The 27,437-nt window shown below is 45.1% G+C and overlaps 3 protein-coding genes and 1 non-coding gene across 4 annotated transcripts; 1 reads left to right on the plus strand and 3 right to left on the minus strand.

Annotated features, from left to right (window-relative positions):
• Nucleotides 1-1,593: 1,593 nt before the first annotated feature.
• Nucleotides 1,594-1,666, minus strand: TRNAR-CCG (transfer RNA arginine (anticodon CCG)). Its single transcript has one exon. It is a non-coding gene; the product is annotated as a tRNA-Arg (tRNA).
• Nucleotides 1,667-1,972: 306 nt separating this feature from the next.
• LOC123113143 (GPI mannosyltransferase 1) lies at nucleotides 1,973-5,175 on the minus strand. The gene is made up of 4 exons (XM_044534294.1): nucleotides 4,801-5,175; nucleotides 4,525-4,707; nucleotides 2,731-3,287; nucleotides 1,973-2,644 (listed from the first exon to the last, which is right to left on the minus strand). The coding sequence occupies exons 1-4, from the start codon at nucleotides 5,138-5,140 to the stop codon at nucleotides 2,330-2,332; spliced, it is 1,395 nt and encodes a 464-aa protein (XP_044390229.1). The 5' UTR covers nucleotides 5,141-5,175; the 3' UTR covers nucleotides 1,973-2,329.
• Nucleotides 5,176-5,211: 36 nt separating this feature from the next.
• On the plus strand, nucleotides 5,212-9,495 carry LOC123113142 (protein TRIGALACTOSYLDIACYLGLYCEROL 3, chloroplastic). Its single transcript, XM_044534293.1, has 11 exons — nucleotides 5,212-5,428; nucleotides 5,793-5,892; nucleotides 6,002-6,130; nucleotides 7,466-7,561; nucleotides 7,677-7,754; nucleotides 7,856-7,917; nucleotides 8,030-8,105; nucleotides 8,301-8,408; nucleotides 8,563-8,738; nucleotides 8,830-8,914; nucleotides 9,013-9,495. The coding sequence occupies exons 1-11, from the start codon at nucleotides 5,307-5,309 to the stop codon at nucleotides 9,052-9,054; spliced, it is 1,074 nt and encodes a 357-aa protein (XP_044390228.1). The 5' UTR covers nucleotides 5,212-5,306; the 3' UTR covers nucleotides 9,055-9,495.
• A 439-nt stretch (nucleotides 9,496-9,934) lies between these two features.
• LOC123113144 (uncharacterized) lies at nucleotides 9,935-11,896 on the minus strand. The gene is made up of 2 exons (XM_044534295.1): nucleotides 11,384-11,896; nucleotides 9,935-10,345 (listed from the first exon to the last, which is right to left on the minus strand). The coding sequence occupies exon 1, from the start codon at nucleotides 11,785-11,787 to the stop codon at nucleotides 11,407-11,409; it is 381 nt and encodes a 126-aa protein (XP_044390230.1). The 5' UTR covers nucleotides 11,788-11,896; the 3' UTR covers nucleotides 9,935-10,345; nucleotides 11,384-11,406.
• Nucleotides 11,897-27,437: the final 15,541 nt, after the last annotated feature.

Below are 27,437 nucleotides of genomic sequence, written 5' to 3' on the forward strand. Positions count from 1 at the left end.
ACTTGAGAACACCCAATGCGGAAGACACTGTTCGGATCCTAGCACAGAATGCAGCAAGAGGATTTCCTAGGATGCTTGGAAGCATCGACTGTATGCATTGGAAATGGAAGAATTGCCCATTTGCTTGGCAGGGGATGTACAAAGGCACCAAAGGCGGTTGCAGTGTGGTACTTGAGGCGGTGGCCACACAGGACCTCTGAATTTGGCACTCCTTCTTTGGTATGCCAGGAACTCATAATGATATCAACGTGCTGCAGTGCTCTCCTGGCTTTGCCAAGCTTGTTGAAGGTCATTCTCCTCCGGCGAACTTCGAGATCAACGGGCGGCACTACAACAAGGGATACTATCTAGCTGATGGCATCTATCCGAGATGGTCGACATTTGTGAAGACCATCAAAAACCCTGTGCCTGGAGGCAAGAACGCCTGGTTTGTGAAGATTCAGGAGGCTTGCAGGAAGGATGTCGAGCGGGCATTTGGTGTGCTCCAATCTCGATCTGCTGTTGTCCGGTACCCCGCTCAGACCTGGTCGAAAGATCAAATGTGGGAGATCATAACCTGCTGTGTCATCTTGCACAACATGATCATTGAGAGCGAGCAGGAAAAGCCAGTGTTTGACACTGAACCATACCACAGGCAGGGTCCTCTTGCCCAAGTTGATCACCAGCTACCGGCAACCTGAACTGCCTACCTCAGTATGCGTCAAGAGATCCGAGACCCACAGGTGCATCATCAACTGCATCAAGATCTGATAGAGCACTTATGGAGGCTCAAGGGCGACGCCGGGCGCTACATGTGATGAAATATGAGTTTTTATTTTGTTGAACTATTTAATTTGTATTGAACTATTTGTTGTTTGTACTATTTTGTTGGAGTATTTGATTTTTCTGTGATGAAATATGTGTTAAAAATATATTTACATTGATAATTGAACGCCGAGTCACGGCGAACCACGTCGAATATGGGCCTATTCTTGCCCATATGGGCCCTTTTCGCCGAAATGGGACTTCAAAATTGGGCCTACATCAGCGCCTGGGGGTGACGACTGGGCGCAAAACTGCCTCCAGCGTCGAACGAATCGCCGGCTCGCCCCCAGGGGGTGATTTTTATGCGTCCTGAGGGGGGGGGGAGGGGGCAACGGCTGGAGATGCTCTAAGATGCTAGGGCGTTCGGGACGAGAAGTTGCTTTCCCGAACGAGAAACAAGAGTGACATGGCTGACCTGCACGCTCTAAGATTCGCGCTAGGAATCAAGTTGCTCTAGATGCGTTCGGGACGGGAGGAGAAAATATGGCACGTTCGGCACTTATTGATTGTGTTACCAAAAGCATGCAACCTAGTAGTAGTAGTCTACTATATCTAAATAGCTAACCCTCACTACGAGAAATTCTCTGCCTTCTACTTGAGTCACGTCACCCAAACTAATTCAACCATTGGATATACTAGATCGGTCCACAATGGCCATCCGATCTTGCACTTTAGCCGCTGGACCAAGCGCATGCACGCACACAAGCAATGCATTTCAATTACTGACGTCTAAACATGCAAAAAAGAGAATAGTTTGCCGGAAAATATAAATAAAAATTAAAAAAGAAACGACCACGCTGGGACTCGAACCCAGAATCTCCCGCTCCGGAGGCGAGCGCCTTATCCATTAGGCCACGCGGTCATCTTGCTCAGTCTTCCTAACAGCATCCTATACGTTTAGAGACTAATAGTAGTATGAACTGGGTGCATGATCCCCCAGATTGTATTTTACAGATTCTTTCGGCAGAAATCCCTGCCTATTATGACTAAATAAAGGTGATGTGAACGTCAAAAAAAAAAACAGCATCCTATATGTAGCCACTCTACACTAATCCTATCAAACGGACTTGTATTCGTACCACACTTCGACCAGTACTGCTTTGGATCTTGGAACACCAGCTAATGATATAATTACCATCACATAATTCACCAAAAGCATGCAAGCAAGTAATAATTCAAGACAATCAATTCCCACATTTAAAAGAAAAAAAAACACAAAGGTACTACGACGTTTTCTATGCCGAAGCAATTACAAGAATTCAAGTAAATATAAATCCCATTACAGTTGGCCAGTCATATCTCAAAATTCCTGTGAACAGAAAACTCCTATTGATGAACACCTAAAAAAGAGAATTGCTATTGTACGCTTGCCATTTGTATCCTGGAAGCAAGGCTACAGGATGCTGCAACTCAGGCAAGATCCATTCCATGCTAAGGCAAGGCAACAGTTACAATCATCTCTTTATCGGAAAACCCGTACAATCATCAGTTGGCAAAGAAAGGAAACTACGGAGTAGCCACGTGGCTAATCCTTCTTGGCGGCCATCTTGGTCCCGGGCCCCGCCGGCGCCGAGAAGAGCGGGGTGTGCCTGTGGTGCCTGATCACCATGATCATGACGAAGGTGTTGGCGGCCAGGAACACGATGCCTGCGGCCCAGAGCTGCACGAAGACGTTCCGACCCTTGAACTCCAGCAGGTAGGCCCACATCAGCCAGTGCAGCTGGGACCCCATCCACACCAGCGCGCAGACCAGGCCCTTCCACCTAAGCTTCATGCCGGTCCACGGGAGGATGAGGGGCAGCAGGCAGAAGAACCACACGAAGTACTGCGCTGTCATCACCTGCTCGTCGACGGAGTGGCGGTTGTCAGTATTTCAGCGTACCGGAGTAGTTTGACACAAACAGGAAGAAGTTTCAGATGTCTCACCTTGTTGAAAGCCACAAATGCGACTGTCTGGAGGAACATGCAGAACGGAAGGTCCCTGGAGAAGCGTATGATGAGCGCCAACTGCACGATCAGCTGCGGCAGGAACGAAGCCAGCCTCTGTATGCTTGAGAACCCTTGCTGATGGTGCAGATATATGTGATAGAAGTATATCGAGAAATTGTGCCTTGGATCAGTCCGTGTGAGGTGGTAAAGGAGCGCTTCATTTAGAAACTCCCACCCATAGAGATAGAAAAAGACGCCGGTCCAAGCAAAGAACATAGATCCAGAGAACAACCCAAACAGGATGGTATCTCTTGTTATGAGGCTACTGAGAAAATTCCATAGAGTCGCCAAGAGTGATGTTGGTTCTTCCACATTTTCCCTGGCTTTATCGCTTTGTAACTGTTGTTTCGAACTCCACTGTGTAAGGACAGGTCTACCAGCAGGACCGGCATAATTCTTGCCAAGGACTATAACAAAGGGGATTGCATATATAATTGGGTATATTCTGAAGTGCACAATCAGCCCATACCAGAATGCTGCTTGCAGTACTCTACCTGCAGTAGATAATCAAACTGTAAGATAGCCATGCAAATTACTCCCTCCGTTCCTAAATGTAAGTCTTTGTAGAGATTCCACTAGGTGGACTACATACGAAGCAAAATGAATGAATAAAGGACAGACCCAGTGCATAGAAGCTCCCACACAAGGTGGGGTCTGGGGAGGGATTATAGGAACCTAGTCTTACCCCTGCAAAGTGCAATGCAGAGAGGCTGGTTCGAACCCAGGACCTCTTGGCACAAGTGGGGAGGACTTCACCACTGCGCCAGGCCTGCCCTCTGAAGCAAAATGAATGAATCCACACTTAAAATGCATCTATATACATCCGTATCTAGTTTCTAGTGAAATTTCTACAAAGACTTATATTTAGGAACGGAGGGAGTACTTATAAACAATAATTCTATGTTTTTAATCTTCTTACTACATGTGACTGCAAATACTAGTAAACTGTCCATACTTATGATGCAAGTAAGCAACAGAGTAAATGATCTGCAAGTTATTTGGGAAGTTGCAAGCAAGCGAACCATTTGCCTGACAGCTTTCACTTCACAAACTAGATTATGCTGAATGTCTGTCTAAACACATCGAGTCAAGCAAGTGAAGAAACAGGACAAAAGACCCTGTGATGACACCATTAAGACATTAATCAAAAGAAAACCTGAATTCTTAAGCAAAGGTACTTTAGCAGTTGGGCACCAAGTACAAATGACTTTCAAGGAGAAACAACGGACAGGTACATAGTAGACTAGAACTATGTATAAGAAGCAAATTATTTGGTATATGTGGTTTTGCAAAAGTGATATAAATCTAGTACGATTTTCTTGGATTATGGGTATACCTTCCTTCTTCTGAGAAGTTACCATCATGTATTTAATTGCATAAGCAACTTTGTAAAATGTAGTCTGCCAATTTTTTGTTTGTAAATCCATTGGTCCAATAAGTTAAATCCCCCTTGCATAAAAGGTGAAATTCCACTACACAAAAATAAGCTAAACCAACAGACAGACGATTGATTGGTGAACATAACTTGACAGAGTAAACATAAACTAAATTTGCAGAACATCATCGCAACTTTCAGACTAATAATATCCCTACTCAAATTCGAAAGAAATATTCCTAGTTTTGACATGTAAGAATCAGCAGATCAACACAGCTGCAATATATCCAGAGCTAGTTCATAGAGGTAGCAGCTATCACTGAACAGACATAAAAAAAAGGATTCAGAGCTTACACCCTTCATCAAGCATATGAGGATCCAGAGCATGGCGGCGCAGACGATGGGCTCGCAGTTCCCTCTGGTGCCAATGGTGAAGGTGAAGGGGTTGAACAGCCAGGCCACCACGCACCAGATCCGCGTCCTCGCCGGGACCCCCCGCAGCTCGAGAATGGCGTCGATGAACAACCCGACGAGCAAATCTGCACCGCAAAAGCATCAACACCGCGAGAACTCGACAGGGACTATAGTAGTACTGTAACAGGCGAGCGGCGGCGGGCGGGGGCGGGGGCTACCTGCGGCGGAGAAGAGGAGCTTGCCCCATGCGGGGTGGAGGAGCGAGTTGGGGAGGAGGAGGAAGGCGAGGAGCGGGGAGTAGCGGTAGGTGGCGCGCGCGAACGGGGAGCCCCCGGCGGCGACGGCGGCCGCCGCGTCGGAGAAGACGAGGTAGTCGACGTCCGTGTAGCGCACCTCGAGGTGCGCGTCCTGCCACTCCCCGTACGCCACCAGCGCCAGCCGCAGCGCCGCCGACGCCGCCAGCACCCGCCACCGCACCGTCGCCACCGCCGCCGCCATCGCAGATTTCGCGAGCCGCCCGGCCACCTCGCGTAATTTGGGGATCCTTCGGGCGCGCATGGAGGAGAATCCCAGCCGTCGGATCGCCAACGGACGGCTGTGATCGGGCTTAACGCTGACGGACGCGGGAGGTGGGCCTTGGTTGCGTCACACCACACCCCCCAGAGAGGAGGAGGATTTTCCACCCACCTCCAATTTCCTCCTCCACCCGCCGCCGAGCGCCACCATGGCGTCGCCGCCGACCGCCGCCCCCGCCGCCGCGCTTCGGTGCGCGGGCGCCCACGTAGGCCGCGTCCCCCTCCCGCGCCACGCCGGCGGCGCCTACCTCCGCTCCGCCCTCCCGTTCAGGTAATTCCACGGCCTGGATGGCTGGATCTTTCCTCTTCCTCTTTGCGTCTTGTAGTTCTTGGATGGTCGAATTGCGTTCTTGGGGGACTGCCGATTCGCCGGCTCGTCGGGGCGGATTGTCGGCTCTCGGATGGATGGATGCCTTGCTTGCCTCGCTGAATGTAGTATTGGCAATTGATCAGGTTAACTGTGCACCGACACCTGAAAAAGGGGAAACTATTTGTAATGGAATTAGGTTCATTGTGCGTCAAGGTTCACAAAAAGAGTTAATCCTGCGGTTATGCTGTTCATTGAATTGGATTGAATTGGTTTTTGTCAAATGAGCAATGGTACTGATATCTTGCACATGTTCTTGCTTAGGCAGGTTAGGCGTGCTGTCGTCGAGGAGGTGCCGCGCGGGCGCTGGCGCCGTCGTGTCGGCCACGAGGAGCCCCGGTTTGGGCAATGCAGGGAACCTGCGCGAGGTGCGGTCTTGCAAGGACGCTGGGATCCTGATGTAGCTTAGTTGAATTGTTGCCATGCGACCACGGAGTTTGCACTGATGAATGGTGCTTTGTTTTCATCGCGCTGCAGGGTTCGAACTTGGCTAAGAACTGGGATTTGAGCAGACAAATTGGTGATGAGCACGGTGTTCTTATAGAATGCAGGGATGTGCACAAGTCCTTTGGGGACAAGCATGTACTGCAAGGCGTCAGCTTCAAGGTGAGTCCTTGTAGGAGCCCTTGTTTTTCTTTTCTAATAAAATCCGCAACACTCAAAATAATTATAGAAAATAGCATAATTCATCCATGAATAACATGTGAATATCCCTAGTACAACAATAGTTCAAATGGAAATATTACATCCAAGATAATTGGATGTTTAACAAGTTATTTGAATTCAACGATACTCGAGTCAGAATCGACATAGGTCGTCCCACACATACTGCCCCTTGAGCTTCATCCAACAATGTACGTGCGTGAATGGCCTGCCCTCGGTCCTGTAGTACAACATGGCAGCACTATACAAACTTGTAGAGCAGCATTGAGTAAATGAATGAATTAAGCAACATGAAGAGCAACAAGAAGCAAAACTTACAATCTCGATGGTTGACGAGCCCAATGGCCACATTGTCACCACTCGGTGAGCCACACCGCTAAACTTCATGACGGGGTTGCAGATAGTGTACCATCGATGCCATATAGGGCTCGAAGTTCTTTTCCTCGTGAAACGAAGCATGCACCCGCTGCCAAAAGGTCTAACCCCTTTGCCTCATGCCTACAAGGTCCGCACATACGACCAACCAGGCATCGCACAACAATTCACCCTCGATCACCGAGTACCCCACCATCGAATTACTCTAGAAAACAACAAAAAGTTCAAAAATAAGCCCAATAGCATTTGACCGAACACCTGCTAAGCGTGGTGTCTGCCATGGACGGCGTCGGCAAGGGGGCGGAGGGTACCTGGCTGCGGAGGGATCCTGGGTGGACAGCGGCGTAGTCCAAGGGGGGCAGGCGCGTGGGTGGGGGCTGCGGACGTCTGAGGATTCCTAGGCGGCGGACAAGGAGGGTGCAGATGCAAAGCAGGGCGGAGTGGAAGAAAAGTGGAGGGAGGGGGCTTTGAGCGGGCCAGGGTGCCGGAGCCCTACGTGGTGGCAGTCCGGACTCCCGCAAAGCTAACCCCCCCCCCCCTAGTTTGCTTCTGGTTTGCGGGAAAACAGACAGCCGGACGGGTCGGCGAACCGATGGGGTACTGCGTTGGATGGCAAATTACGCGTTTGAGATGCCCTTAGATGTTTTTCCAATCCATCTTATGGCTGGTCACTAGTTCCCTTACGTTGTGAATACATATAGAACTGTGAGTCATGTTGTATTTCTGTTACCTTGGGCAGTCTAGTCACTAGTTCTCTTACGTTGCTCGTACTCTCTACAAAGCAGTCAAGCTGCATCTTAATTAGTATGGGTTTAAGTTATATTACGAGGCTTCTTTGGCTGCGTTAGCATTTACTCTGCAATTTCCCCTATGATCCAAAATGATACTTACATTATTATGTAGATTAGACATGGTGAAGCTGTTGGAATAATCGGTCCTTCGGGAACTGGCAAATCAACTATTTTGAAGGTTATGGCGGGCCTTCTAGCCCCTGATAAGGTTGTCCCATTTTCTCAATTTATCTCTGCTACTAGTATGGTTTTGGGGAGGTACACTTTTGATGTGATACTAATTGTCATTCATTATTCATGGCTGTTTTGCAACATATGAGCAGGGCGAGGTGTTCATCTGCGGAAAGAAAAGACAAGGCTTAGTTAGTGATGAGGATATATCAGGTCTCCGGATTGGCTTGGTATACTTCCTAATTGTATCCATGCATTCGTGGAATGGAACGGCATGATTTTCTTCTCATCCAGATTTTCATGAAAAATTTGTGTGAAATTCCTCATGCAGGTATTTCAAAGTGCGGCATTGTTTGATTCTCTCAATGTTCGTGAAAACGTTGGATTTCTTTTGTAAGGAACTTCCTTTCCTGTTTCCTTGAGCGTACTTAGTTTTCAAGATTGATCTGCGTACTTAGTTTTCAAGATTGATCTGATTTCTATTTCCTCTGGTCTTTGCTTTTAGATATGAAAACTCCAAGTTGTCTGAGGAGCAAATAGGTGAACTAGTGACGGAAACATTGGCTGCGGTAGGCCTAAAAGTAAGTTAAGCTTTTATCTTACGTAAGTTAACCTTTTACTCGAGTAAGTATATGATATCTCTGTTTTCTGTGTATTTCAGAGAAAACATAGTTGAAGTATTCTAGATTATTGTTATTAGCTTTGATAGGACCAGAAGAGCATTAGTTTCCTGCTAGTACTTGATTGTAATGCAGATTATCATGTAATGTGTGCAGGGTGTCGAGGAGCGAATGCCATCTGAATTATCCGGAGGCATGAAAAAGCGTGTAGCCCTTGCTCGTTCAATAATAAATGATGACACAAAAGAAACAATAGAGCCAGAGGTATGCCCTATCAGTTGTAAGCTAATCTCATCATTTCACTCATTATTATTACTGAATCACCGGAAGCATTTCTGAAATACCAGGAGATCGGACAGCTTAGCTTGCTTTTTAATTGTCTTTGTGAACTTATAGTCAATTTTCTTTCTTCTGTCAGGCTCTTTTATATGATGAGCCAACAGCTGGGCTTGACCCTATAGCATCCACTGTTGTTGAAGACCTTATACGTTCCATGCACGTGACAGGGAAAGATGCTATGGGTAAGCCGGGAAAGATAGCATCGTATGCGGTTGTCACTCATCAGCATAGCACAATAAGAAGAGCTGTTGATAGGTACTGGCAGGAATTGTTTGGTTCCTCTGTGCTTTGGAACTTTTTGTTTGTTAATTGTTAGGCTGAGCCGACCATGTTTTTTCATGTTCAGGTTGTTGTTTCTCCATGAGGGAAAGATAGTTTGGGAAGGGATGACGGAGGAATTCACGACATCAACAAATCCCATTGTACAGCAGGTAATGCAGTTCATGCCTCAATTTGCTGGAACCTTGTTTCGGAGGTATCCGTTCTCAGTAGGTTCTGTCTTACCGTGTGGTTATTTTGATATCTGCAGTTTGCCTCTGGCAGCCTGGACGGTCCGATTCGATACTTCTGAGGATTTATCCAACTGCTGTGTCGAATATTCGGCGCATTCCTACGCCAGCCTCCGCAATGCCTCGTCTTAGAGAGGCATCTACAATACTTCAGCCAAGAAATATGAGCGGTGCCTTTGGGCCCATCTGGCGATAAATGGTGTTATTCAGCAACTAATAGATGCGTTCGACACGCAATGATGTAACTCCCTATTTATTGGACTTTAGGTGAATAAACAGCAAAACCAGCTTATCGATTTAGATGCTTTGTTGGCGAGTTTGGGGTCGATGTAAATGTCATTCTCACCCGAAGCAGCTCCTTGAATCCTTCATTTCTTTGTAGTCTTTCATGGACAATGATTTGTGATGTGATATTGATTTGTAATGTGCTCAAATATTGTCAAAACCATTGAGCAATGTCACCTGCTGAGCAAAAGTCAGCAAGTTTTTTTTAAGGAACCAAATAAACTAGACCTGTAACCATATTTTTTTAATTTAGAATGAAATGTGAGACCCGTGTTAGAACCGAGGTTTGAACCCGTGCCGGCTAGGAGGCGGCACCGCATTCTGACCACTGAACTGAGAGCTCATCCACAAACCAGCAAGGAAATCACAGCTGAATTCTCATGTGGGTATTAACATCTTGTGATCTTTAAGGAAGGAGTTGCAATGCCATTACAAAAACCAGAATGTGTGAGCGTATTAGAACATCTTGTTGTTTAAGTTCACATGATCCTACCATGTGCTGTTGGCATGGAGTATGTACAAGATCAAGGAAACAACCCCCGAAATATAAATCACATCTTAACATTCCACTCTTAACAGTCACCATGCAAATGATATACGGAGTACAAATAAATTTCAGGCCATGCTATCTGAAATGCTAAATTTGAAAGCCAGGTATGGTTTGCAAAAGGGGTTGACCGCTGGTAACTATTCGTGAACCAGCCAATGAAGCAAAATTGGGAATGTAGCATACACAAATTCAGGGCAACTCATGAACTATTTAAGACAAAATTCTTCTGGCACGAGCATACTCAGGCTATAGCATTGATCCGGGGAAAGAACAGTACAAATGAGTTAGACGGGCATTTGAAGCTTTATTTGCCAGAAATCCAGACATGAAACAGCCCGTTCCTGGCTCCTTGTCATTACAGTGTTTGTAGGTACGTCGTGCCCAGTCGCAGCAATTGCTTTGTTGGTACCAGAACTGCTACTCCTATAACCAAACCAAAATAACTGGAAGAAACCATCAGCTTGAAACCGGTGTGGCAGCGGCACCGGAGAACCTCCTTGCAATCACAATCCTCAAGCCTACTATAAAACAAAAGTATCCATTAGTTTGCGAAACAGTATAGGTCCTACATGCTCAGATCAAACTACTCGTACGACATTATGGAATGCAGGCAACTAAATCCCTCAGGGCCTACTGTGAACGCATGATTCTACAACGGACACTACATATTTCTGTGCCTGTATATCTAGAAATAAGGTTTATGGTTGACACATCAGTAGTTTGATACGCAAGTAACCCATGGGTACAAGCAACTTTGTACTGTCGAAATGACATGACTTTGATCCAATTGATTGGGATGAGACCAGAAACCCCACTGGTACAAACATTTTGCTGTTAAAATCATGGCTGACACCACTGGTTATAGATATGGAAACTCTAGCCCACCGATAGGGCAGAACATGACTCCATTTGTTTTCCATGGTTCCGTGGGTAATAGTATTGATCAAAGTAGGCAATTGGACAAAGTATACATGAAGAAAGTGTGAATAGTTTGTCCGTGCGTGCGCGTGCGTGTGTGCCACGTTGTGTTACTGTTTACTGTAAGATACAGCGACTTCTACACGTGTTGCTGTTCCGTGAGGTGCAAAGACTATTTCGCATAGCCCCAAAGGTCCATGTGTATTAGTGCATCTTTTGACTAGGGAGGAAGACATTTGATCTGGTTTCAGCCTGGAACTATCAATGACAGCATCTATCTATCTGCATATCTCCTATAGCGCCACATAACAATATTGAAAACAAGGTCACACATTCTAACAGAGCAGTCATCAAGTATGAAAAATGCAGCCATCTAGACTTTTGGGGCTGTGCACAGCATCTCATCGATTAATAGGAGTACACTGGATGTGCAACAATCTGTTATCTCGCGGAAGCGGAGCCGTGCCAAGATCATCTAAACATGTAAAATGTGCTACAAACAGTGATCATATGGATCAGGCATTACACGGAGCATTTTTCACTTCACATCATTCCCCCTCTCCCACTTCATGTATGGATCATGAAATCAAGTAAAATTCAAAATGCTGAAACTAGTGCGCGGGGCGTCGGGTGTTCACCGGGATCCACGTGCGGCGGCGGCTCAGGTCTGGCGGCGGAGGCGCTTCCGGAGCTTGCGGAGCTTGTGCTTGTTCATCTTGCGCTTGCGCTTCTTCTTGACGCTGTCCGCCCACACCTCCGGCTCCTTGGCCTCCCCTACGTCCTCGCGCGCGTCGCAGTCGCCTGGCCCTCCTCTCGGGACGTCGACGAGGGACGGGTATAGGTGCACGGCGGGGTGGAAGGCGAAGAGGAGGTCCCGGAGCTTCGGGTCCGGGAGCGGAGGCGCCGGCGGCGGTGGCTGCGGGTGGAGGTGCGGCGTCAGCAGGTGGGGGAGGAGCGGGACGGGGGCCGGCGGCGGGTCGCAGAGGGGGAGGGGGAGGCGCAGGCGCAGGAGCAGCCTGCGGGCCGGGGCGGCGGCGGCCATGGATGGATGGGAGATCCGCGGGGAGGCGGAGGCGGAGGCGGCTTGGATTCGAGGGTTTGGAGTGGTCGGTCGGTTTGGGCCGGAGCCGGTGCGGCTAAGCCGAGCTTCCCACCCCACCACACTGGGACCGAACCCGAGCTCAGTCCTTCGGCCGTCAACTCCACGGGCCAGACCAGTATTTTTTTAACAAAGTACACACGCTCATATATACTCACACACACCCCCTATCCTTATAAGCACCTGCAAGAGACTGAGCCGACATATCATCTTGAGATTTTATCAGGTCATCGTTGACTTTTTTTTTAATTTAACACAATACAATGCACACACAATCAAAGCACGTACGCACGCACACGCGCGCGCACACACACACCTTATCGTTATGAGCACCGTCGAAATATTGAGCCGTCACAACATATTAATATTGCCGATGTCACCACCATTATAGTCGATGGAAATGTCCCCTTCTGAATGAACATCGCCCAAAATGCTATAATAAATTAAGGAAAGTGCGAGCAGCAGTATCAAGTCTAGAATTTAAACTCCAATGGGCTAGCCTAGTTTCACCACAAACAATCAAAACCATATGTGCTATTCTCAGTTCACGTGCCAAACCAGCTAGGGTGTGTTTGGTTCGGGTAATCATGTGAAACCGAACCCACTCGTTATCTGAAACGGCATATTCGCCAGATATGTAGAACGAAGTCGTATCTCCAAAATCGGCAGAACGGCTCACATCCCACCCCCAAACCCTTTCCTTCCACTACTAGAAAACCGCTTATAGATAGAAGTTTACCAGTAGTGTTGGTTTATGACCCCACGCTACTAGAAGTTAGTAGTAGCACTGTCTAGAAAGAGCGCTACTGGTAACTGTTAGCAGCAGCGTCTGTTATCTAGCCCCACATTACTGCTAAGTGTAAAACACCACACCCCTGATCAGTAAATATTAGCAACGCTTTTCGCTCAACCAGCGCTACAGCTAGTGGGCTTAGCAGTAGCGCTGGCCCGTTGCCCGCGCTGTTGTTAAGCACACTACCTCCCCCGGCCCGCGCGCCCCCCGGCCCGGCCTCATCTCTCACTCACACTCCGCGCGCACTCCTCCCTCACCCCCCTGCGCCGCCGTCGACCCCCGCACACTGCCGTCCCCTGCGCCGGCCCTCCTCCTTGCGTCGGCCCTCCTCCCCGCCGGCCGCCCAGCTCCCCCGCGCCGGCCCTCCTCCCCGCCTGCCGCCCAGCTTCCCTGCGTCGACCTCCTCCCCGCCGGCCGCCCAGCTCCCCCGCGCCGGCCCTCCTCCTCGCCGGCTGCCCAGCTCCCCTGCGTCGGCCTCCTCCTCCGCCCGCCGCCCCGGCCCCCGCGCCGGCCCTCCTCCACCGATAGGTACTCCTCCCTCCTTCCTCCTCCTCCCTCCCTCCCTAGTTATAGTTATTAGAGTAGTTATTTTGAATCCTATGTAGTTGAAAAAATGTAGGTTATTAGAGTAATGTAGGTTATGATTGAACCCTTGCTAGGACAGATTAGGTATGAACCCTAGTTAATTCGTATGAACCCTAGGTTTTTAAATTTAGCTAGGTTTTAAAGTTAGGACAAAAAATTAGCTAGGTTTTTAATTAGGTGTAGTTAATAGAATTTAGGTGTTTTAAGTGTATTTAAAAGAGTTTTAGGTGTTTTAGTTGTTTTAGGTGTAGTTAACAGAATTTTAGGTGTTTTAGTTGTTTTAGGTGTAGTTAACAGAATTTAGGTGTTTAGTTGTTTTAGGTGTAGTTAACAGAATTCTAGGTATTTTTTTAGTTAAAGCAATTGTTGTTATTTTTTTTAGTTAAAGCAATTTTTCCTGTTATATGCAAACTTGCAGTGGACATATCATGTTTTGAACATGTCACATTTTGGACATGTCATATTTTTCCGAGTGGCCTATGTTTTGCCAGAAATGTCAATTCGTTTATGATCTAGCAAATTTCAGGCGCTCGATATGTCCTGTTTTTAGTAAGGTCATGCCAAATTTTGCTAAATGTTTGTTAATTTTGTTTTCATAATTAAGCATTTTGTTCTCGACGTCGACGATGCCTATCCCGCATCCTCGTCGTCGACTCGGCGGAGGACTCCTGGTTGAGCTGAGGGGCCATGTCCGGGACTGGGCTCCGTCGGGCTGGTACTGGGTTGTGCTACCTTCTGGTGAGTGCAGCTTAGTGAGGAGCCAGCCCGTCGTCGACCCGGAGCTTCTTTGGTGGCGGTCACGTGGGCCTGCATCGGTGGAGAGGCTTGAGTCCCCCGCGCAGGTGGTGCAACACCGTGTCATGGAGGAGAATGCACACGTCCAGCGCTACTTGGTTGAGTTGGCGAACGGCCGGTTCTCCAATACCTGACAGTTTCTTTGGGGATCTCACCGGAGCTATGATCCGGTGATGGTTCCTTCTCTTTGGGTGTCCACCGCGGCACACTGAACCTAGAGGAGCTATTATTCGAGATGTATTAGTGATATTATATGATGATCTTTGCTACAAACTACTATATATGTATTCGATGGTGGCTTATTAATTACCTATTAGTTATTTGCTTATTGAATGCAAAAGATGAGCGCGGTTTGTGCTACAAACTACTATATATGTATTCATGATGGATTATATGATGATCTTTGCTACAAACTACTACAAACTACAAAGGTGTTTTAGTTGTTATATGATGATCTTTGCTACAAACTACTACAAACTACAAATTTTAGGTGTTTTAGTTGTTATATGATGATATTTGCTACAAACTACTAAATATGTATTCGATGATGGATTATTAATTACCTATTAGAAAATGTCTGACGACGAAAGAGAATTCGCTATGTGCGTTTACTGCGAAGATAAGCGCGGTATACGCGACAGGCCTCACCTGGTAGAAGGTCGGCGCTTCAGCATCAAGCTCCAAGAGACCTTCGATGTTGATACGGTACGCAAAGATGACAAGTGTTTTTTGTTATTTTTGCATGACTTCTCTGCTTCTTCAACGTGTAATTTCCGTTTTTTACAATTCGACTAGCTTATCCCATGCCATGCAAGACACTATGTCTTGGAGAAGATGGAGTTTGAAGAACATGAAAGCACGGAGACAACGATAATTCAACTAAGGACCCATCATGGTTATGATTTTGCTGTAAAACTATACAATTCTGTGAACTCATCCAATTTTGGTTGCCCCAATTGGGAAGCCCTTTCCAAGGCGTCTGATTTTCATGAGGGTATGCTTCTCACCTTCGATCTTGGTGATCCTGACATTGACGAAAATGATATTACCATGTGGGTCCTTGTTGACACGCTTCCAGTTCTACCTCTGTGTGAGTTTTTTAAACATATTTACTAAGTAATTTATATTGTTTATTTCAGAATATTTGACAGTTTATTTCCATTGACAGCTTATTTTCATTCTTCAAAAAATGTACGGAAGATGGTAGACAGAACCTACTACTACAATGATGAAGCACAATTAACTTATAAGGAGAAAGATGGTGTGATCACATTTTTTACTGATCTTGAGAATTACAGTAGCTATTATCGAATTCCTCAAAATTATGGTCCATATGTGCCACTAGTGCACGTTGTGTGCGACGGTAACATCAATGGAGATATCATGGTAAGATTTTGTACTATTACAACATCCGTGCATCTTTTGCATAAATTTTTCTAAAACTAAACTACATTGCTAACTGCAAAGTTATTACTATGTTTTTGAACAGAAAATCCCGATGGATTGTGTGCCTCATCTGATGTTGCCAAGAGGTCGCGTTAATGTTATGAGCTTACGGCCACCACGGCCAGGTCAGCCACAGTATCCACATCACTCTTATCCATACCGGATTTCTAAAAGCGAGGAAGCCATGATAATAAAAGATTGGAAAAAATGTTTCAACCATCGTAGAGAGCTACTTGGAAGCAACATTATGCATAGGCCAAGACTTGGAGACATGATGATCTCCATTCTTCATTATGGAGAGTTCAGTTTCCTTAATGAAGAGTCAATGCCTATCTTGTTTTATGATATTTTACCTAAGAGAGGGTAGAGTAGGTCCTATGAGAGGAGTAGGTCCTAGGTAGAATGTGTTATTATGTGCTATAATGTGTTAGAGTTTATGAGGAGGATGAGGAGTTGTGATTATGACTAGTGACCAACTTGTTATATATATGATGTCTCATTGACGAACATTGTTTGGTGGTGATGACTAGTGGTAATGAATATGCTATTTAAACAGACTAGTTCATGATGAGTTGTTATTGTATAAAAGATATATCTATTTAAACATGTACAACGCCAAAATATTAAAAAAAAGACATAAATGTTAGCAGTAGCGCTGTCCTAAAAACGCGCTACTAGTACTTGAACTCACCAGTAGCGCTGGTCTAGAAGCGCGCTACTGCTACAAAATAGCTGTAGCGCCGTAGCAGTAGCGCTGGTTCCCGCGCTACTGGTAGCAAAAAAAACAGCGCTACTGGTAAACTTTTCTCTAGTAGTGTTCTCAGCACCGTCACCCATCATCTCTACCCCCTCTGGATCTGGGAAGCCGTTGGGCAGTAACACATCTCACCCTCTACCATGTGTGGTGACGAGTGACATGTCTTATATGTATCTCTATTTTTTATTGTTAAATGTTATTATATTAAATTTTAGCATTGGCTTTTCTTTCCTCTCTCCCAAGGCAACTTTGGAAAACATGAAAATGACTTAGCTGTTTTTATGCCTTAGCATTTGATGATGCAGTATAAACCCACGAAAAGTTGAGGATTGGTCGCAAAGACAGCACGGTCCGAGCCGGCATGACCGCAGTGAGAAAAGGGTGCAATGAAGATGGGGGGGTGTGGGGATGAGTCCACCTGACCCGGCAGTTAATCGCTGACTCGCACGATGCTCCATGGATAAACATACTTGTAAAAACTAGCAGCCTGATAGACACTTTTTTTGCTGGTACGACCATCGAACTCCTTTAGCTAGGTGTGTTATCCCATGAGGCTGTTCCACCATACGCGGGGCTCCTTGATTCTTACCTCCACTGCCAGCTCCTCCAGGTCTGGTTCCTCCATGACTGGCTCTCCTGGCTTCTCCAAGGTCGGCTCCTCTCGCTCCTCCAGAATTGGCTCTTCTGGCTCCTCCAGTACCGGCTCTCCTGGCTCCTCCAGGTCCGGCTTCTCCATGGACGATTCCTCTGGCTCCTCCAGGGGCGGCTCCTCTGATGAAGCCTACGAAGACGTTGATTTTGCTGAAGGGGACCCGGAATCCTGACTCTAGTGAGTAGGTCTCGGGACCCCAAGTCAAGTTGTCGACGTACATCTTTTCGCACCAGCTCTTCTTCATCCGGTCGATCGCAGGCTTCTCGATCCCCGAGGGCTCCCTCCAACACCCTTGTGCGCGGGCTCCATGGTGGGCGCCAACTATCATGGGGTTAACACGACAAGTGTCCTCATAGGACAACTTAGTTGTGAGGCCATATCTGCGAGTTTACCCAGGTTCGACCCCTTTGTTGAGGGTAAAACCTACTGCTGCTAGTTTTGCTAATTGTGTGTCATGATCTCGATTAAAAAGGGTCGCTACCCATGTCTCGAGAGCTTGGAACCTGTCCCCTTAGACGACCCAGGACCCCTTCTATATAATAGCCAGGTTCTAGGGGTTACAAGAGATTCCAGGTTCTACCCGGAGTCGGAGTCCTACTCTAAATCCTCTAGGTCCTCCGTGTCTTTTAAGTTGGGGGGGGGGGGGGGTAGGATCGAAAGTATGTCTAGAGGGGGGTGATTAGACTAGTTGACCAAATAAAAATCTAGCATTTTCCCAATTTTAAGTCTTGACAGATTTTAGCAACTTAGCACTAGTCAAGCAATCAACCTATGCAATTCTAAGAGTATAGCTGCGGAATGTAAATCATTGCATATGAAGGTAAAGGGGAGAAGTTTGGAGGGAGCAAACGCAATGTAGACACGGAGATTTTTGGCGTGGTTCGGATAGGTGGTGCTATCATACATCCACGTTGATGGAGACTTCAACTCACGAAGGGTAACGACTGCACGAGTCCATGGAGGGCTCCACCCATGAAGGGTCCACGAAGAAGCAACCTTGTCTATCCCACCATGGTCATCGCCCATGAAGGACTTGCCTCACTTGGGTAGATCTTCACGAAGTAGGAGATCTCCTTGCCCTTACAAACTCCTTGGTTCAACTCCACGATCTTGACGGAGGCTCCCAAGTAACACCCAACCAATCTAGGAGACACCACTCTCCAAAAGGTAATAGATGGTGTGTTGATGATGAACTCCTTGCTCTTGTGCTTCAAATGATAGTCTCCCTAACACTGAACTCTCTATCACAGATTGGCTTTGGTGAAAAGATGATTTGAGTGGAAAGCAACTTGGGGAAGGCTAGAGATCAAGATTCTTGTGGTTGGATTGGAATGTCTTGGTCTCAACACATGAGTAGGTGGTTCTCTCTCAGAAAATGAGTAGTGGAAGTGTAGGCACATTCTGATGGCTCTCCCCATGAATGGAGAATGGGTGGAGGGGTATATATAGCCGCCACACAAAATCTAAACGTTAGACACAAATTCCCAAACACGGTGAGACCAAATAGTGAAACTCAGTCAGACCGATTCAGTTCAAAATGTGAACGTTAGGCTTTTCGGTGGGACCGACAACATCAACTCGGTGGGACCGATGTGCTAGGGTTAGGGCATAACTTGATCTCGGTGAGACCGATCACATGAACTCAGTGGGACCGATTTCGGTAATAGGCAAACACAGAGTTGGTCAGGCAAACTCGGTGGGACCGATCACTCATTTCCGTGAGACCGAAACGTTACGAAAAGAAAACAGAGAGTTTGCATTGCGAACTCGGTAGGACCGATCACTCATTTCGGTTAGACTGAAACGTTACGAAGGGAAACAAAGAGTTTGCAATCCCATCTCGGTGAGACCCAAGTGATTAGGGTTCATGGCAGTGGCTATGTCAAATGATCTCGGTGGCGCCGGATATATCAAATTGGTGGGGCCGAGTTTGACTTTAGGTTTAGGACATATGTGGAAATGAAAAAGTGGTTTAGGGCTTTTGGAGCATATCATTAAGCATTTTGATCAAGTAAGCCATTAAGCAACACCTCATACCCTTTTAGTACTATTGGCTTTCCTTATGGACTCAATGTGATCTTGGATCACTAAAATGAAAAATGTAGAGTCTTGAGCTTTTGCCAATATGTGTCCTTAGCATTTTGAGGGGTCCACATCTCTAGTCCATGCCATGCCAATCATTGAACTTTCTGAAATGATCATCTTGAAAGAGTATTAGTTCAATGAGCTATATGTTGTTAAGAATTACCAAAACCACCCAGAGATTAGTTGCACTTTCAATCTCCCCCTTTTTGGTAATTGATGACAACATATAGATCAAAGCTTCGACAAATGATAATAAGAATGAAATACATCATCTCTTTGAGAAGTATGCGATAAGCAAGAGTTCACTCTAAATTTGTGCATTATTTAAAATTTGCTTCTGAATGCAAATGCACAATCGATTAGGATCATGGATTACTCTTCCATGTCACATACATCTTGGTGAAGCGCTCATAATGATAGAATATGGAATATGCACTCATCACCAAGACAAAGTGTGAATGATCATACATAAGAGATAGAGAACATTATCATCCAAGCACAAAGATTTAAGTATGATATGATCAAACACACGAGCATACAAGTATCTCACACACATAACCATAAAGTATCATTCAAGCAAGCAAACAAATAAGTAGCAAATACGCAGCAAAAGAGCTAAAAAGAAGCAAAGTTCTCTCTCTCTCTCTCTCTCTCTCTCCCCCTCTCTCTTGAAGCCTATGATTTATACACTTTCTCCCCCTTTGGCAATAAGTTACCAAAAAGGTTGAAAATGCATAGTGCTATGCGGCTCTCAAAGATTGATCTTCGGGAGGTGGAGTGGAGAGGAGTCCTGCAACAAATGCTTCTGAAGAGGTTGTAGGCGCTGCAGGAGTTGCAACCGGAAGGGCAACTGAAGCCGGTGCTGCAGGAGCTGAAGTTGTAGCTCTAGTATCTGTCACTGGTACTGCTGCAGACCTCTGTCTTCTGGGCACCCTTTGATAAGCATCAGTGGTGGTCTTGTCACTCCTATACTCAAGCTCTTCTTGGATCTTCTCCACAGAAGTCTGAATCTCTGTCACCTTGACATCCAAGTCATGAAGTTTTGTCTCAAAAATTCTTTCAAGACTCTCTTGATTCTGAGTCAGGGTGGCCAATCCCTTCTCAATCCTCAAAGTAGCCTGAATAAGATAGCCAAGTTGATATTGTTTGGACTTGAGAAAAACTTGAGATTCCTCTTCAACACTTGGCATCTTGGCTGCCTTCTCTGCTTTTGCCTTTGCTCTCTTCTCCTGAGCCTCTACTGAAGTAGGATCTGAAGCATCCATAACAACTGTGTTGTCCTCAAGGTCAGGTCTCAAAGGAAGGTGCTCTTTATCCAACAGATACACACCTTTGCTCATTTTGGAGTTGATGAGCATCTGAATGTGTGGAGCATACCCACATGATCTCTTTTGGTCTGCTGTTGTTCTCTTGATGGTTTCAACTATCAAGATCATCACCTTGAATTTTTGTAGCAAATCAAATAGTTGAAGCAGGTTGATGGAGTGGCCTCTGATCATCCCGTGATCCTGATTTGGGCAACAAGGTATGCCTCAGAATGGTGTTCATGGTGGCCAGTCCAGACATCAGATACTATACTAAGCCTAGCTTGTGTGTCTCCAAGGCCTTGTCAGGTATCTCCTTGTACATGTTGGCCATGGAGTTGTGATCTTTCTTGCGCTCAGCATAGACATCAATATCATCCTCAGCTTCTTCAGGGGCATTGATAAGCTTGGCCCACTCAGCAACAGTAGACTGGTACCTAGTACCTTTAGACATCCAAACAATTTTCCCATCTGGGTAGAAGTGAGCTGTTGAATTGAACTACATGATAAGCTCATCATTCCACTTGGTCAATTTCTGACCCACAAAAGTGTCTACTCCATTGAGTCTGAAGCTCTCATGTACTACAGGAAAGTTATTTTCATTGCTATTACTATACTTCCAATCTACCCATTTCATGTCACACACAATGGGCTTCTTATCCAAGAGCACATTCTCATAGAAGTCCTGATGTTCCTTAGTGTGAAATCTGTAGTCCACAACAGTTCTTCTCCTCACAGCATAAGGGTCTGATTGTCTCCACAATCTGAGACCTGCATCCTTTCTCTCCTTCATGTTTTCAGCCAGTGGATGATTATCATCATGATCAGGTATCTTTGGCTTCAACTTTCTAAGAACTTGGCTTCCTCTTCTTCTTCAATTTCAGGCACTGGGGCCTTGTTCTTTTCTGCAGCAAGTATGTTCCTGGTGGATCTCTTGGGTGCAGACTTTGAAGCTTGAGCTGTAGCTTTGGGGGCAGGCTTGGGCTTTGATGGAGCAACCCCAGATTTGATGGCATCCCCCATCAGCTTCTGAGTCTTTGGTGCTGGATCAACATCTTCTTCTTCCTCCTCATCCTCAGCTTGGTCTCTTATCATAGAGGATCTGCCAATTACTCTGGCCGTGGTCTTCTTGACCCTTTCCTTTATCTTCTTGCCCTCACCAGCCTCCTTTGGTTCAAGAGTGAACTCTATGGTTTCCTGTGTTGAGGCTCTGGCTTTGGACATTGGCACTCTCTTGGCAGGAGCTTTCTTGTGTAGACCAGGCTTGGTTGAAGCTGATGTGCCAAACTCTTTCTTGACAACCTTCTTTTTGGAGCTGACCTCCTCCTCAGCAGCAACATAATCTTAATCCTCAGAATCTGAGTTTCTTTTCCTCCTCTGCCTAGTAGCAGCCTTAGGCAGGTTGCTAGGAGTACTTCTGCTTCCATCTTAATAACTGTCAGAGGGACTAGTGCCCTCACTCATGTTGACTTGTTCCTCAGACTTGTTCTGGATATCACCCTGATCTAACATATCTGACACTGCAAGCTGACCCTATGTGATGAGGACATGACTACCTTGGATAAGACCAAAAATATTGCATACATGCATATTCGTCAGGTGATTTCGAGTGCAAACTATTCAATAATCTATTTGTGTTATCCAGAACAAACATACTTCACACACTTTTGCTTTTGTCTAATTGCAGGTGTATGGGACATTGGTACATTCCACATATGAAGATAAGGGAAAAGGATAAGTTTAGGTTCTATTCAAAAAGTCCTCTCACGTCACTTTTGGGCCAAGAGAAGATAGAGTCCAAGTCTCTCACGCTCTGCATTCAAATTCGGACTGCACAGACATACCTGACTCAAAACGCCAACAACTTTTTGGTACGGACTCCGAATTGGGTGATTCTTTTTTTTTGTTGGAAACTAGATTTCGTGCACTTTCCAACCCAATTGGATTCACCTTCAAATTCATCCGGAGCGCTGAGTTATGGATGAAACAATCTGATGCTGCAGCATAATCCGAGTCAAACTACAAGTCCAAAGGTGTTACATCACCTCCACTTGGGCCCATTGGCCTTGTACGACCTAGGGTTAGTTTTAGGCTACCTTGGGACGTCCTCCCACCTCCTTGGCCGCCCCCCTTGCTCCTATATAAGTAGATCCATCTAGTAGCTTTTCCCTTGGGATTTGTTTAGTTAAAAGTTAGCCATTGCAACTTCGTGTACTTCGTTTGTGTCCAACGACCAGACCAACGACCAAGAAACGTGCACGACTACAAAAAAGAAAGAAAAAGAAAAAAGTGTGAGGAAAAAAAAGAAGAAAAAAAACAAAATTCGGATCTATCTAGAGTCAATCTCGTAGTTGAATCCGGATTGGAATCTGTTTTGTGCGCTGTTTAGTAAAACAGGCATAACTACTTTCTCATACGAAGTCCGTTTTGGCTTCGCGAGTACTCAAATGAAATCTAGCAACGAGACGCATCTAAATAGTTGCTGAAGCTAGTTCCATATTTGGCACCTCAAAATCGGCTTCTAAATAGGTCTTTTTGCCCTCCGAAGTTCGTGAACACAACTTGTTCCAGTTTTTCACGCCAGTTTTAGAATTTTTTGACTCCTCATATCAACTCGGAATTGAGTGATTCTTTTTGCATTGGAAAGCTTGAGTTAGTAGCATTCTTTGAAAAAAATTATCAGAAAATTGGCTCAAACTTTTCAAGAGGAAAGTTGGAGAGAGAGTTGTTGTATATCCTACTTGGCAGTTGTTTTTCATCATTATCTTTACTGCCGTTGTGATCTTCACTTATATCTTGCTGTCCAGAGCTACGTAGTATCCTTCATTGATGCTAGTTGTGCTACGTGACCTCATTAGTGTTCTAGGCTCGCGTCTCTAGTCCGGTCTAGCCTAGGACCAGCACATTACCATCGTTGAGCGTTTATTCAACATTGCATCTTTGAATTGATTATTGCTATTTTTTTGCTACCATATATAGCCAACCCAGCTCCACATATTTCTACACCGTGTATACGTACATTTTCCTGGCAATCGCTTTACACAATCTTCAGAGTTACTTGACACCGTTGGTTGCCTGTCACCACCTGCTGCATGGTAAGAACTTGTAAGATATTGATATTTGCTTTAATGTGAGCACGTTACAACCACATGCTAGTAGTTCATAGGAACATTATTCTCGAATTTTGTTTCTTGTTTCTACTAATCATGACAGGTTCCAGAGATAGAAGTTCTTGGATGACGAACACATCTTCACCATCACGAGAGTTGGGACAACACACACAAGCACATAGCCAGGTTAGCTCTTTACCATCATTTGAGGGTAGATTTAATCCTGCTATTTATCTAGCTTGGGAGCTTGAAGTAGAACAAGTTTTTAGTCACCATGACTTTTCTGAACTTGAGCGAGTACGAGCTCCCACTAGAGCATTTACTGGTTTTGCTTCTGTTTGGTGGAGTGTGCACTGTAAGAAAACCATTGATAACCAACCCACAACTTGGAAAGATTTGAAAGATGTAATGAGAAAACAATTTTTCCCTCCTTACTATCGTCGTGAATTGTTTCACAAATTTGGACAATTTAAACAAGGCAACAACACTGTTCATGCTTACTACCAAGAGTTCAAATCTTATATGCATCATTGTGACATAGAAGAATCTGAGGATGATACAATGAATAGATTTTTTGGTGGTTTGAACCATGATATCCGTGCAAGATTTCACTATATTCCTCATTGCATTGCTGGTATGTATGTTCGCGCTTGTACCTTTGAGAGACAGATATAGGAGGATGCATTGGGTGACTACACCAACTACTATTCCAGTTCATGCTCACCACCGTCGGTTGGTTCCTTCACCGTTGCACCTACTAGAGCAGCCCCACATCAGATTGTGAGCGCGACATCATCTCAAGAGTATGGTGCATTGTCAACGTCCGTACCTATATCAGCTACGTCTTTGCGACAAGGTAACAGTATAGGTATTGATGATATAACTTCACATGAGAATGATGCATCCCTAGTTAACTTGAATACATCATGTGTTGAGTTACCTGTTAATTTGAGCACTCCACCTAGTTTAGAGAATGATGTTACTAGCACGAATGCATCATGTGATCAAACAACTGAAATACCAACAATTTTGAGTGCGCCCATTGAATTAACTGTTGATGTCAAAGAACCATGTGAATCAGGAAATAAATTAGATTTGGATCAAATACATTTTAAAATAATTGTGCCAATGTTTAATCATTTTGATATGACCTCTAATCTTGGTGATCATTCTGTGTCAAATGACTTATTGCATGTTTTCTTATTTAAGCATGTTGTAGCATGTAAATTTGATGCACGTAAGGTTTATTCACCAATGTTGGGATGGTTTAATGATGAATATTGTCAATCTTTTGATATGAATAAGAGCTTCACTTATATGTGCAAACTGAGTTGCAATATTTTCATGCATTCTACTTATGATAATATTTTGGCTTTATATTTTATAATCTATGAAGGTTCCTCATATATACATGTGTCATATGTGCAAAAATCAAGGGAAGTAAAAATGGATGACATATACATATACAACATGTACACATTGTCTGTTTTGTTAGCCACACTTCAGATTAAGCAACGCCGAGGAAGGCTTTGTTTTCAAGAAGGGGAGGATGATGAGGACATGACTACCTTGGATAAGACCAAAAATATTGCATACATGCATATTTGTCAGGTAATTTCTAGTGCAAACTATTCAATAATCTATTTATGTTATCCAGAACAAAAATACTTCACAAACTTTTGTGTTTTGTCTAATTGCATGTGTATGGGACATTGGTACATTCCACATATGAAGATAAGGGAAAAGTAGAAGTTTAGGTTCTGTTCATAAAGTCCTCTCACGTCACTTTTGGGCCAAGAGAAGATAGAGTCCAAGTCTCTCACGTTCTGCATTCAGATTCGGATTGCACAGACATACCTGGCTCAAAACACCAACAACTTTTTCATACGGACTCCAAATTGGGTGATTCTTTCTTTTGTTGGAAACTAGATTTCGTGCGCTTTCCAACCCAATTGGATTCACCTTTAAATTCATCCGGAGCACTGAGTTATGGACGAAACAATCTGATGCTGCAGTAGAATCCGAATCAAACTACAAGTCCAAAGGTGTTATATCACCTCCACTTGGGCCCATTGGCCTTGTATGACCTAGGATTAGTTTTAGGCTGCCTTGGGACGTCTTCCCACCTCCTTGGCCGCCACCCCTTGCTCCTATATAAGTAGATCCATGTAGTAGCTTTTCCCTTGGGATTTGTTTAGTTAAAAGTTAGCCATTGCAACTTTGTGTACTTCGTTTGTGTCCAACGACCAGACCAAGACCGCTTACGGATCCCCACCTTTATCAATACTTCATATATACTCACAATATTCAGATTGCTTTTATCATATTCTTGCTTGTTCTTCGATTGCTTGCAGGAATAGACCTTCGTGGTTAGGTTGATTGTGCTCCGGCGTGGTCAATAACCTCTCGGAGTTGGTTTAGCGATTGCTAAGACGCAACGTCGTGCATGTTTTTAGTCGGATCGTCAAAGTCGTCTACACCAAATCGATAGATATCATCTCATCAAAAGATCGGGACACCTCCGCCTCTATCACTATGAATAGTTATAGATGAGATAGAGTGGATGAGCATCACAAAGTGCGGAGTTTTTGGAAAACAATTGAGTCAAAAACTTAGTTTTAGTTTTCTACAGAAAGCATTTCAGAGCTACCGATTTGTTAAACTTGGTGACACCGAAGCAACATTCTGTGTCTAAACTGGTGATCTCGGTCAGACTGATGCACAGTTCGGTGACACCGATATTGCTAGGGTTTCACAAAGTTCTGAACTCATTCAGACGGATTTGTAAGTTCCGGTCAGATTGAAAATCACAAGTGGAATGGCCTAAGCCAAATCGGTGAGACCGATTTCTACAATTCGGTCGGTCCGAGATGAGTTCGGCGGAAACTTAACCCTAATTTTTCGAATCAAATCTAAACCAAAGGAAGTTTTTGTTGGATAGGATAATCTCAAACTTGTCAAGAATCATGGCATTGTCTTTGTGCTAAGAATCTGAGTAAGAAAGCACAAACGATCGAACTCATACCCTAATTTGGCGATGAGCTCGCTACGATGACATCGGCGACAGAGATTTCCGTCGATGGTGGCGGAGACCAGCGGCAGGAGGTTGCTGACGACGAGGAGACGATCCGGAGACCTGAGTCGGTAGAGCAGGATACCCGCGGGTGAAAGGTTTTCGGAGGAATTTCCAAAATTTGACCCGTGGGTATATATATCCTGACCCTGTCGGTGTGACCGAGTGGAATGACTCGGTGGCACCGAGATGCAGAATCGCAAGCAGTTACTGCAACTCGGTGTGGCCAAATTATTCAAATCGGTTGCACCGAGATTCAAAACCTAGATCAACTCAACGAACTCGGTATGACCGAAAGGAATGAATCGGTCAGACCGAAATGCATAGAGAGGTTTTGGAAGTTTAAGTGTATGACGAATCAGTGACTCTGAGTGCTCCTCACCCAGAGGGTTCGAATCTGACTTGATCAAACTTTGTGATGTAGCATGAATAGAGTTTGAGACGAGAAAATCATAGATAGCTAGACGGAGTTCTTAGGCATTCTTGTCCATCCATTTGGAAAAATAAAAAGAGCCAAAAAATCAAAGCAACAAGTGGATGTCCTCGAGTGAGAAAAATATGCAATCAACATGCTCACACAATAAAATGGTAAATGAAATATGTGGCAAAGCATGCACAATCACTCTAGCATCTATCAAGCAATTGGCGATGACTAGGTCATCTATATATGATTATATTGACTTAGGAGTCAAATTAGAACATTTGATGATAGGTCATACTCATCGTTTAAGAACAAGTGGGGTTACCACTTCTACATAAAGCATTGTTGTGTTCACACAATTAGAGTTCCTTTAGCTCAATTATTAGAGTAAAGCTCCCCCTAGATGTGATATCCCCCGTAAGAGGGATGAACTAACCTTGGGTTTTGTCGATGATGACTTCATGTCGGTGTTGAAGATGTGGATGCTCATTGTTGATGTAGATCATTTGGAGCTATCCATTGGAGTGAGTTGCACTCTCAATACCTACATCGGTTAGTCCCACAAGGAACAA

Source organism: Triticum aestivum, chromosome 5B (assembly GCF_018294505.1).
Source record: "Triticum aestivum cultivar Chinese Spring chromosome 5B, IWGSC CS RefSeq v2.1, whole genome shotgun sequence".
In the NCBI taxonomy this organism is placed as follows: Eukaryota; Viridiplantae; Streptophyta; class Magnoliopsida; order Poales; family Poaceae; genus Triticum; species Triticum aestivum.

What these genes read in the sequence shown, in the direction of transcription:
- LOC123113144 (XM_044534295.1), bottom strand. Translation starts at nt 11,787, where the DNA reads ATGGCCGCCGCCGCCCCGGCCCGCAGGCTGCTCCTGCGCCTGCGCCTC.
- LOC123113143 (XM_044534294.1), bottom strand. Translation starts at nt 5,140, where the DNA reads ATGCGCGCCCGAAGGATCCCCAAATTACGCGAGGTGGCCGGGCGGCTC. An exon ending in CCTCATATGCTTGATGAAGG is followed by an intron (nt 3,288 to 4,524) that starts GTGTAAGCTCTG and finishes TATCTACTGCAG; the next exon opens with GTAGAGTACTGCAAGCAGCA. An exon ending in CATTTGTGGCTTTCAACAAG is followed by an intron (nt 2,645 to 2,730) that starts GTGAGACATCTG and finishes GTCGACGAGCAG; the next exon opens with GTGATGACAGCGCAGTACTT.
- LOC123113142 (XM_044534293.1), top strand. Translation starts at nt 5,307, where the DNA reads ATGGCGTCGCCGCCGACCGCCGCCCCCGCCGCCGCGCTTCGGTGCGCG. An exon ending in CAGGTCTCCGGATTGGCTTG is followed by an intron (nt 7,755 to 7,855) that starts GTATACTTCCTA and finishes TTCCTCATGCAG; the next exon opens with GTATTTCAAAGTGCGGCATT. An exon ending in GAAAACGTTGGATTTCTTTT is followed by an intron (nt 7,918 to 8,029) that starts GTAAGGAACTTC and finishes CTTTGCTTTTAG; the next exon opens with ATATGAAAACTCCAAGTTGT.